The 11,310-nt window shown below is 37.5% G+C and overlaps 1 protein-coding gene across 3 annotated transcripts; it reads left to right on the top strand.

Annotated features, from left to right (window-relative positions):
- Positions 1-11,075, top strand: ZNF639 (zinc finger protein 639). 3 transcript variants are annotated; one of them, XM_045502908.1, is made up of 6 exons: positions 1-215; positions 3,505-3,578; positions 4,272-4,340; positions 5,340-5,450; positions 7,723-7,857; positions 7,990-11,075. In XM_045502908.1, exons 3-6 carry the CDS (start codon positions 4,283-4,285, stop codon positions 9,141-9,143), a joined length of 1,458 nt encoding a protein of 485 aa, XP_045358864.1. In that variant the 5' UTR covers positions 1-215; positions 3,505-3,578; positions 4,272-4,282; the 3' UTR covers positions 9,144-11,075. The 3 variants fall into 3 exon arrangements, with proteins under 3 accessions (XP_045358864.1, XP_045358863.1, XP_045358862.1); XM_045502907.1 differs by having other exon boundaries at positions 6-347; XM_045502906.1 differs by having other exon boundaries at positions 6-546.
- The last annotated feature ends 235 nt before the right edge of the window (positions 11,076-11,310 follow it).

The raw sequence follows: 11,310 nt of genomic DNA, 5'->3' as shown, positions 1-11,310 counted from the left end.
CCCTAAGGGCGGGAGAAAGGGCTGAAAGCCGGCCCGGGGCGGGGGGAGTCCCCTTGGTGGCCTCGTCGGGAGCAATTCTAGGGACTGGAATCACCCGCTCCGCATGGGAGGGGCGGTACCCCGTCCGGAAGAAGCCTGCGGCGGCGCAGAGGTGCCAGCAGGGGGCGCGAGCCGATGGGCCACCCCCGGGGCTAAAGGCCGGTGGTCCCTCCCAGGTCTGGAGTGCGGCGTGGCCTCGCAGCCGGATTCCCCCCACCCCAACCCTCCCCCCTCTCACTCTCACCTAGTCACCTCCCCGCCTAGTCGGCGGGTCCCTGAGGTGCGCGGCGCAGGCGCGGAGCGAGGCGGTGAGTGCGGCAGCCAAGCCTGGGCCTGGGGCCTGGCCGTCAGGGCGTGAGGCGCGCGGGAGGGAGAGGGGCTGCCCTGCAGGAGCGCCCGGGAGCGCGAGGGCCACAGTGGCGCGGCCCCTCCTCCCGCGCTCGGGCGCCTTGGCCGCCGCCGCCTCGAAGCTGTGCCTGGGCTGGCCGGACAGGCCCTGGGGTCCCGGTGAGTGTGAGGGAAGAGCGGGCCGGCGGTGTGCGGGCGCAGCCTCCCACGCGAGAGGACATGGAAGACCGGACGGCGTCTTTTAAACTGAAACCCTGCCTCCGTTTTATGGCGGGATGCCGGCCCCTCCCCCTTCCCGAAGGCAGTTCCCCCTCCCGGGGAGGACGCCTAGGCCCCCTGCGGCTCTTTTCCTTATGGCGCCTTGGGGCCGGGGTTTGGGAGTCCCCGCTGGTCACCCGGCCCCTGTGGGCCTGGCGCGTGGCACGGGCGTGGAGGCGGCTGGGTCCCGGAGGCTCCTGCGCGGCCCCTCCGACAGTCGTGTCCTACGGCGGCTGGGCTCCCGCCCCCGGTCGTGCGGGGCGGCTTCGAGACCCTCTGGCGGCGCATCCCTTGTTCGCCCCGAGCCACAGCCGCAGAAAGCAGGCGTTGGTTCTGGCGCTCCAGTCTCCGGGCGGTGGCCTCGGCCCCTCGTTAGGGTGCTTATACACCCCTTTGGTTTTCTTTTTCAGCATAACCTGGGACGCAAGTAATTTGAAGCAGTTTATCTCTTTACAAAGAGATAAAAATTTGTATTTCAGGAAAGACTGACACTCAAGTTGGGCACACAGTTGGTTCTAGTTCAAAGACTCTCCCGAAACATTTTTATGTTTCAATTCTTTTAACATCTGGAGCGTATATACTTATTTTGAAATGAGGCTAGAAAAGAACTTGCTGTTAAAATGCTGTTGTAAAAATAGAGCTTTTGATTGTAAATGCTTGCCTTATTTTTGTATCTGCTAGAGAATATTTACACTGAGTGAAAGGCCTTAAATGTTGATCTTTTTGATACAGGTACTAACTGCCTGTTAATGTGGTGTTTTGTACATTCTTATTGAAAAAAAATGACAGGTGGAAAGAGGCTGATATGTATTTTGTAAGTTGCTTTTAAAAAAAATTGTTTCATGTGTCAAACATGAAACATATACATTTTTACAAAAATGTAAAATGTTTATATATACCTTAACATAGGGAAATGCCTAGATGTCTATACCCCAAAATGCTAATGGTTTTTCTGGGTGAATAGATTCTAGGTGATTTAATTAATTTGGTTTCTAAACCTTTTCTTAATTTTCCTGCAGTGACATGTATTACATGTGCAGTTTAAGTGGAGAAGAGGGAGTGAATGATAAGTTGCATGTGATTCAGAATCTTACCCATGAGAGGAAGACTAGTGAGCAAATGTTTATGTGACATCTCTGAGTAAAAAGCCAAACTTCTTCATCAGGGTAGTTATGTATACAAAAAGTCCATAAGAATATTTGCTGAAATGAAAGATGGATAGCATTTTTGGTCTTGAGTAGGCATCTTAGCATCCTGCCAAAGCGGGGGGGTCTGATAAATGTTTGGATATTGTTCAGCCCTGAGTAGGAGTCAGACCTTTCCTGATCAAGATGATCCTCTTCCTCTCACCTGAATCCATGCCAGCTTGCAACATCAATTTTAATGATATGCTTGGTTTCCTTTCCTTACTTTTTCATTCTTCTGGTTGGAAAGAATTTGAAGTGTATTCTGAAATTGCAAGAAGATACTATAATGTTTGGCTGACAGTTTTAGAGCATTTAAAACATGAAGTGTGATGCTCTGGGCTTTTTAAATTTTAGAAGCATACAGAAGAGGTATTAGGAATAAGTCTTGAAATTTTAGTTTATTACATAATCGGAAATTTTTGATTTTTTAAGGCACTTGACTGGGAAGGGTTCAAGGAATGCTATTTGTGGTAGGTGAGACATGATAGATAGATAGATATAATAGATATTTCTATAAATCTCACTGTTGTCTGTTTCTTTGGGTGATTTCCTTCCCTTCCTCCCGTTGGTGGCTAAGTAAGAACTGGAACCAAGATGTAACTTACTGGTAATAGTGATTAGCAATGAAAATTACTTACACAGAGTTAGTTGTTCAGAACTCAGAAGGCATGCTTTTTCATCTCTGGTTCTGCAACTTAGATGACTTGACTTTCCCTGAATCTGTTTCCTCATCAGTAAAATAAGATAGAGAAATGTTCAATAAACTAAAAAGAACTGTCTTAATACTGTGTTATCACATCACCTGTAGTGCTAATTAATACACCCAGAACCTAGTAAAGCAGCAGACAGTATGTACACTTATCATTAGAAATGAGATGGTCTCACTAATGGTACCAAGTTCTACCTGCTATATATATTGCTTTGATGGTAAGAAAAGCAGCATGTAAAACTGGCGGAGAAAACTTCAATATCTTTTTCTGACATTCCTTACTTGCCCATTTCTACAGTGAAGGAACACTAACCTGAAATGGAAGAGGTAGTTCTGATTCTGACACTAATCTGTTACTTGAATTGGGGTGATCTCTTTATTTCCCTATTTGTTTTCAAAGCATGTGCTTTAAAATTTGATCTTTATTCAAATTCCAACTCTACCAGTTATTAAGAATTGTCTTTATTTAATCTTACTGTGCTTCAGTTTCCTCATCAATAACAAGGGGTAAATAATTTTGAGAGACTGTTGTACATTTATCATGTTATAGGATTAAATAAGATAAAGTAGGTGCACAACCTGTTACGTGATTGGTGCTCAGTAAGTGGTCATTGTTCTTATATTGTTGGATAATCTATAAGGACTTAAACAGTTTGAAGTCTGATTTGGTTTGCTTTCATTCTATTTGCTTTCATTATGGCTGAATAAAGTAGGCTGATTTATATTCCTGTTTTGGTGTTAAAATATAGCTATAGCTTTAGAAGGTAAGTTTATTTCAGAGAAATGTGACACATATATATTTATCAATTTTTAGTGTTTATACAGTATATCCAAAAGCTTATTTATACTTGAATTATTTCCATATAATTTTCCAGTTAATTAAAGACCTGGTGCCATTGTATTCTTGAGTCTCAGAAAACTACATTTTTGCTTATATGACTTCTGTTGTGTATTTTGCTACAGGCTATTTTTTTACCATCTGTGAAAACTTCCCTGTAATTCATTTCTCCTCACCACAGTATTAAGAATTATACCAAGTAAGTGGAATGTGGCAAAACCAATTAGTCAATTTTGTAACAGTCTGTGGAAATTCAATCACTTAATGATGATTTGATTAATTGTTTGAGTAAATGATTAATCATTAAATGACTGCTACCTGTTTTGTTCTCAGTAGAGTGTTGAATGTGACCTTACAAGTAAGAAAAGGATTTTTTCTTGAAAATTGTATTCTGAGCTTCTATGTGATGAGTATATTTTTTGAAAGTCAGGAGATAAAGATTTGTGACAATATTTTTTGAAGGCATTATATCCACCTTTAGATTGAAAAGTGTATCAAAATATTCTCAGTTGTAAGAAATGGACTTGTTTTATTCTTAACATGGTGCCATAAGAGCAATTTTTTTTTAAATAAAAGCTAAGAGTACGGCTTATTGTAATTGTCCAGTATTCACAATTACATCAACATTTGAAATGGATTTCTCAACCTCACCAAGAGAAAAAAAAAAAAAAAAAAAAAACAACGCAGATATTGGTGTCCTACTTTTAAACTTGATCAGAAAAATAAATCCAAAATACAAATGGAGGCATTATTTAACATTTCTCTTAGGAAATAGATTTTCAAGTGGCACACACATTTCTTATTGCCAATAAATTCTTTGGTTAGGTGGAATTTTTATAAAATATTAACAGTCTTTATTTTTGATACTTTTGTTAAATTTTTCCATTTTCAGATTGAAAAGATATGAATGAATATCCTAAAAAAAGAAAAAGGAAGACATTACACCCTTCTCGTTACTCAGGTCAGTAGACTTTCAAAGTTGGGCCATGGATTAATTCCCATACAATTGTATTCTTACCCATTTTCTCATAAATGGATCAGATAACAGTTAAATATCTGGGTCCATTTTCAGGTAAGAGAAAACTTTAAATTCTCTGAATATACATTGTTCATTGTCTACCATGTGCTAGGTACACATCGGAACTTTACAAACATTATTTAATACAATTTAATGGTTGATAGATATTAAAATTAGATACCCAAGGTTGCATGCTTATACAGCATAATTGAGATTTGTCTGTGTGATTCCCAGACTTGTTCTTAAGGCACAACATTAACCTTGGTGGGAGATATTTTGCATGATTGCGGAAAAAAATGTTTTATCCTGTACATTATTTTCAGAAATGTGAACTTCCATTTTGATTGTGTTATTTTAGATCTTTTGGTTGAGATTGGCTCTGCTGTCTTGGCAGCAAGAGAGGTCTTAAGAAGAGAAGTCTTTGTGACCACATGTATTTGAGACAGTCTCTAGCATACCTGTTAACCCACCCAAGCTACACATTCTTCATATCTGAGGAAATTAAATCTAGTTCAGCGCTTGCCAGCTTATCCCAGACAAGACTTGAAATGACTCTTCAGAAGCCCTAACTGATCCTCAGACCATTTCCCCTATGCCTTGGGTTTTGTCTTCACTCTATGGCAGATCTTGGTAGTTAATTCAATGTTTTTTGCAGTTAATACATTATCACATATTTATAATTTGTGGAATTCTGACTATAAGGCAAGTCTATTTTTGTGTGCTTCAAGGTGTTATATTGTAAATTGTGTAATTTGTGGTTCTTACAAACCTCAGTTCAGTATCAGGTCTGAAATGTAGAAGCTTTCAGAATTAAGGGAAATGTTAATACTTTATTACAAATATGAAAATTTCAAATATGAAAATATGTTGGATAATGGGATGGCTGTTATTAAGTGTATGTATGTTTACCTGGAATTTGTAAAATTTTGCTCTTATGTTCAGATTCCTCTGGAATAAGCAGAATTGCAGATGGATTCAATGGAATTTTTTCTGATCATTGTTACAGTGTTTGTTCTATGAGACAACCAGACTTAAAATATTTTGACAACAAAGGTATATCTAATATTTTCCAAAATATTCTTTAAGTTGCTTTTATGTATTTGTATTTCTTTGAAAATGTGGGTGAAAATGATGATTTCTAAGTGGGCAAGTGTTTAAATTTGTTTAAATGTAAGGAAACAATTTTTTGTAAGAAAACAAGTATGTGAATTTTTTATTTTTAATGTTATTTCAGACCTATAAATAAAAAGCACATTCTCCTAAGTCCATTTTAGGTGGCTAGGAGTTGATGGCAAAGTGAGACCAATCCAGAGTTGGGAGGATTTATGAAGAAAGGTTAAAAATAGTATTACATACAGTTCTTCCACTTAGCTGTAGTCTAGAGGGCTAATGGAAGGAAGAAACAGGGTGAATGATTTAGTGTTTTTCAATGTTGCATCTTCTATTGAGGCTTTTCTAAGAGCATTGGGTAAATGATAACAACTTGCATTTGTTCTTTCTTTGCAACCATCAATACTGCCAGTTTCCTTGAACTCCTCTCATAGACACAGAAACATAAATTTTAAAAAAAACATGAGGCATTGGAGACATCTGTGTGAACTCCTGTTTGGCTTAATAGAGACATAGATTGTTACATACAGAGATATTTATAGATATGTCTCTGTATATCTGGCAGGGTACACACATTTTTGGTCTGTTAGCTGAGAGGGCCTAAAAGAAATGACACCCCAGTAGGAGTGAGCACACCAGTGCCCAGATTTTGGTTTCTAAAACCATTCTCCAGTAAAAAGAACTGGTACTTAGAGAAATGGCTGATTCTAGTTCTGAAGCAGGAAATATATGAGACTGGAGCATTTTGTAGTGCCAGAAAATAAGGAGGTACTCAAAACACATATACACACACAATACAGGTATGTCAAAGGAACACAGGGGCTGACTGAAAGAGCTCCCAGCAGCCAAAGCTGAAACAATTAGAGAGGGAAAAAAAAAAAAAAGAATTATAACCCAAAGTATAAAATAAATACACATGAGTTCATACTGACATAACTGATATGACTAAGTAAATAAGAAAGAAATCTTTTTTTTTTTAATTTATTTATTTATTTTAAAAGAGAAAGAGAGCATGCATGGGGAGGGGGAGAGAATCCCAAGCCGGCTCTGCACTGTCAGCACAGAGCCTGATGTAGGGCTCAAACTCAGGAACCATGAGTTCATGACCTAAGCTGAAATCAAGAGTCGGATGCTCAACCGACCAAGCCACCCAGGCACCCTCATGTAAGAAAGGAATCTATACAGAAGAATTCCAAATTATTTATATGAACACTCCTCCCTCAAGGAGGTGGAGCATGACTTCCCACTCCTTAAGTAAGGACCGCAAGCAGGGACTTCCAAAGTAAAAGAGTGACTTTACAGCAGACAAACCTGCTAAATACTACTTCAACCAGGTAATCAGTCTATAGTAATAAATCATGTTAATAGTGTGTACCCTTTATATGATGTGGTAAAAATGGTAGTTTGCCTCTCTGGTCTACCTCCAGTAACCCATAATCCCAGTCTAATGAAAAAAAACAACATTTCATTAATGGGACATCCTACAAAATACCTGACTTGTACTCCTCAAAACTGTCATGATCATCAAAAACAAGGAAAGTCTGAGAAACTGCCACAGCTAACAGAGGCCTAGAGAGAGATGACAACTGAATGTAATGTGGAATCTTAGGATCTTGGAACAGAAAAAGGACATTAGGTAAAAACTAAGGAAATCTGGATAATTATGGACTTTAGTTAATACCATCTTATCAGTATTGGTTATTAATTGGAACAAATGTACCATCTTTTTGTAAGAGAATAGAGAAACTGAATTCAGGTTATGTGGGAATTCTGTGTACAATCTTCTCAAATTTTTTTCTGAGAACTTCTAAAAATTTAAAGTCTATTAAAAACAACACTGACATGATGTTGAAGCCCAGCTTTTTCTATTGACCTGTATTTCAGTTTCCCCATGCTAACTTTAAAACATTGGGGCTGGGCTAAGGGAATAAAGGTTTATTCAAAGTCAGAAATTTAAACTTAAAATTCCTAAGTAACTTTAAAATGTAGATTGTAGTACAAATGGGGCGCATGGAAGCAAAAGCAGTTGCTTGATTGGACAGATTTTTTGGGTATCTGTGGTATATGGATAACATCTCTTTTCCTGGCTAAATCTAAGTCCTTTAGTTCCTATCAGAATTCAAAATTATATTGAAAATGCTTAGTGCTTTAGTAATAATTAATATTTAATACTTTGGTATAAATAATAAGTATTTTTCCAAATCTCTTTCTACAGATGATGATTCTGATACAGAGACATCAAATGACTTGCCAAAATTTACAGATGGGATCAAGGCCAGAAATAGAAATCAGAACTACCTGGTTCCCAGTCCTGTACTTAGAATTCTAGACCACACTGCCTTTTCTACAGGTTAGGGAAACTAGTTAATAGCATTTATTTATTTTATATATATTAATAAAATGTGTAAAATAAATTTTGTACCAATTATTTATTTAATAGGTCTTATTTAATGATAATAATAGACTTATTACATTTTTTCAGAAAAATCTGCTGATATTGAAATTTGTGATGAAGAGTGTGACTCACCTGAATCAGTCAACCAACAAACTCAAGAAGAGAGTCCTATAGAAGTTCACACCGCTGAAGATGTTCCAATTGCTGCAGAAGTGCATGCAATTTCTGAAGATTATGATATAGAAACAGAAAACAATTCCTCTGAGAGTCTCCAAGACCAAACTGATGAGGAGCCGCCATCTAAACTTTGCAAAATTCTTGACAAGAGCCAAGCTTTGAATGTGACTGCCCAGCAGAAGTGGCCTTTACTGAGAGCTAATAGCAGTGGCCTCTATAAATGTGAACTTTGTGAGTTCAACAGCAAATATTTTTCTGACTTAAAGCAGCATATGATCCTGAAGCATAAGCGTACTGATTCAAATGTATGTCGAGTATGCAAGGAAAGTTTCTCTACCAACGTGCTTCTGATCGAGCACGCCAAACTGCATGAAGAGGATCCCTACATTTGTAAATACTGTGATTATAAAACAGTGATTTTTGAGAACCTCAGCCAGCATATTGCAGACACCCATTTTAGTGACCACCTTTATTGGTGTGAGCAGTGTGATGTACAGTTCTCCTCAAGCAGTGAACTCTACCTACATTTCCAGGAGCACAGCTGTGATGAACAGTACTTGTGTCAGTTTTGTGAACATGAAACAAATGATCCAGAAGACTTGCATAGCCACGTGGTAAATGAACATGCATGTAAATTAATTGAGTTAAGTGATAAGTATAACAATGGAGAACATGGACAGTATAGCCTCTTAAGCAAAATTACCTTTGACAAATGTAAAAACTTCTTTGTATGTCAAGTATGTGGTTTTCGGAGTAGACTTCATACAAATGTTAACAGGCATGTTGCTATTGAACATACTAAAATTTTTCCTCATGTTTGTGATGACTGTGGGAAAGGCTTTTCAAGTATGCTAGAATATTGCAAACATTTAAATTCACATTTATCTGAAGGGATTTATTTATGTCAATACTGTGAATATTCAACAGGACAAATTGAAGATCTTAAAATTCATCTAGATTTTAAGCATGCAGCTGACTTACCTCATAAATGTAGTGACTGCTTGATGAGGTTTGGAAATGAGAGGGAATTAATAAGTCACCTTCCAGTCCATGAGACAACTTGATTATTTTCTTTAACTGCCATAATATTAATGTAAAATAATAAATTTGACTTTTGGAGATGTTAAAATAGATGATTTTAAGCAACTTACGAGAATCGTCTTTAACAAGTAAGATTTTTTTTAATTGTCCCATTTTCTTAGCATTGCTACATTTTTCATTACATTTATAATGGTATCCTAAATGTGGTATTTTCAATGCAGGTAGTTCATAGTTTTAACCGCTATTGGTGTCGTCTTGTTTCTTACATAAGCTCTGATTTCATGAATTGATGAGAAAGAGATATACTAAAGAAACTAGACCACAGTTTTCCTTCTGTAACCATGAGTGCTATTAACTTTTTTAAACTCAAGCTCAATTTTTTATATATAAAGTCATTAAAATGCAACGTAACATACAATTAAGTCCACTGATACTCCCATTAATAAGAACCCAGACTCTCCCTCTTGCATGCCCCATCAGGAATTATCGTCAAGACTGTCAGTAGACTCTCCATCTGTGTAATTCTTTTAATAACACTAGGAGGCAAATGTTACAATAGGAAGCAAAGATCCAGTTTTGTTGGCAGTCTTTATTTTATTGTTTCAACCCCTATCCATGAGTTAAATAATTTAAGATAGGAGTGAGGAGGAACTGGTAAGGGCATTGACAATAAAAAGTAACATTTTATAACTCACAACCTGTTCACAATTTATTTTAAATTAAGCAACAGCAAAGTCAGCCCAAACTTCTGATGTCAAATCATTTATTAACTGAGAAAACCCACTATAGTGGGTATATTAACACTGTAGTGTTAACATAGAATTATGAAGATCTGAGAGATAAGGTGTTCCTGGCCTTTCTTCTTGGCTTGTAGATGGCGGTCTTTATTCACGTGCTGTTCTCTTTGTGTACAAGTCTGTCTCCCAAATTTCCCTTTTTATAAGGTCACCAGTCATAACTGGATTAGTGCTAACGCTAATGATCTTATTTTAACCTAGTAAAGACCTTATCCGCAAATAAGCTCATATTTTGAGGTACTGGGGCTCAGGACTTCAACATATGAATTGGAGGATGGGAGGAAGAGACATAACAACTACAATTCAATAGCAGCTTCTTAAATAGCAGTATCACAAAAATAGAATTTTGTCTATCATTGGACTCCAATAAACACTGCTGCTAACAATATTCTTGTTCAGGAATATTGATATAGTTGAAGAGACCAATTTACAACATATGGTTCTCCCACTACAAGAACCATGGAAATGTAGCCTATTTTGAGAATGGTGGCAGCAACAAGTTTTTTAAAAACCATTTTTATCTCTACAATTGTCATATATTGTATAGTTATATTCCTAGAAACTCATCTGATTGGAACATTCCAGGTAGGGTTACCTGATAGAAATGTTTCTTAGAAGACTTAAAATCATAGTGGTTTAAACAGGCAGGGAATCTTAGAAACCATTTGGTGTAAACCCTCCAGTTTTCTATTGTAGAAATAGGCCAAGGTCACAACATCAGTTGTAGCAGACAGGAGTGGAATCCAAGTTATTTGGCTTCTAGTCTAGTGTTGTTTCCATTACACCATGTTACATTAAGATCTAAGGTTTGTCCTTGGTGTGTTTTCCATGACTACTTAGCCACTCGGCTACCTTCTTGGTAATTCTGTTTTTATGCTTTTTTTGATATACATCCAGCTTCAGGAATTTTATTTTCAGGAAACAAACTTTAAATAAGTAATGCCTTGGTGGGTTGTTTTTTTGTTTTTTTTTTTTCCTCAGTTCTGTATTTTACTGCTTTACATTTGATCACATTAGTAATCAAAGTGATTGTAAGGAAACCTCAGGAAATATTAATCCAAGTTTTAGAACCATATATAATTTTGTACTTTTTGATGAATCTGCAGCTTAAGGCCACATCTCACTGACAGTTTGTCCAATAAAAACTTTTTACTTTGACTCAGCTTTCAGATAAGTTGATGACACCACAAATTGCTTGGATAGCTAGTCTATATTTCTAGCTTAAAAAACTTCTTTGTAAAAACAACCCTACTTAAAAAGAAATTTTTCTCGTTACTCTGGGTTTTTTCTCCTCAGAAACAATTCCACTGATCTCTTTTGTGACTTGAACCACATTTCAAGTCTAAGAATACATAACTGATAATGATGTTTATTAGCACTACAATAGAATTCT

Source organism: Leopardus geoffroyi, chromosome C2 (assembly GCF_018350155.1).
Source record: "Leopardus geoffroyi isolate Oge1 chromosome C2, O.geoffroyi_Oge1_pat1.0, whole genome shotgun sequence".
Taxonomy (NCBI): domain Eukaryota; kingdom Metazoa; phylum Chordata; class Mammalia; order Carnivora; family Felidae; genus Leopardus; species Leopardus geoffroyi.
This window is presented reverse-complemented; position numbering and strand designations above follow the sequence as displayed.

Bases quoted from the DNA above. Each gene is read 5' to 3' on its own strand.
- ZNF639 (XM_045502908.1), top strand. From the start codon at position 4,283: ATGAATGAATATCCTAAAAAAAGAAAAAGGAAGACATTACACCCTTCT. The intron at 4,341-5,339 runs GTCAGTAGACTT...TCTTATGTTCAG, and splicing joins ACACCCTTCTCGTTACTCAG to ATTCCTCTGGAATAAGCAGA. The intron at 7,858-7,989 runs GTTAGGGAAACT...ACATTTTTTCAG, and splicing joins CCACACTGCCTTTTCTACAG to AAAAATCTGCTGATATTGAA.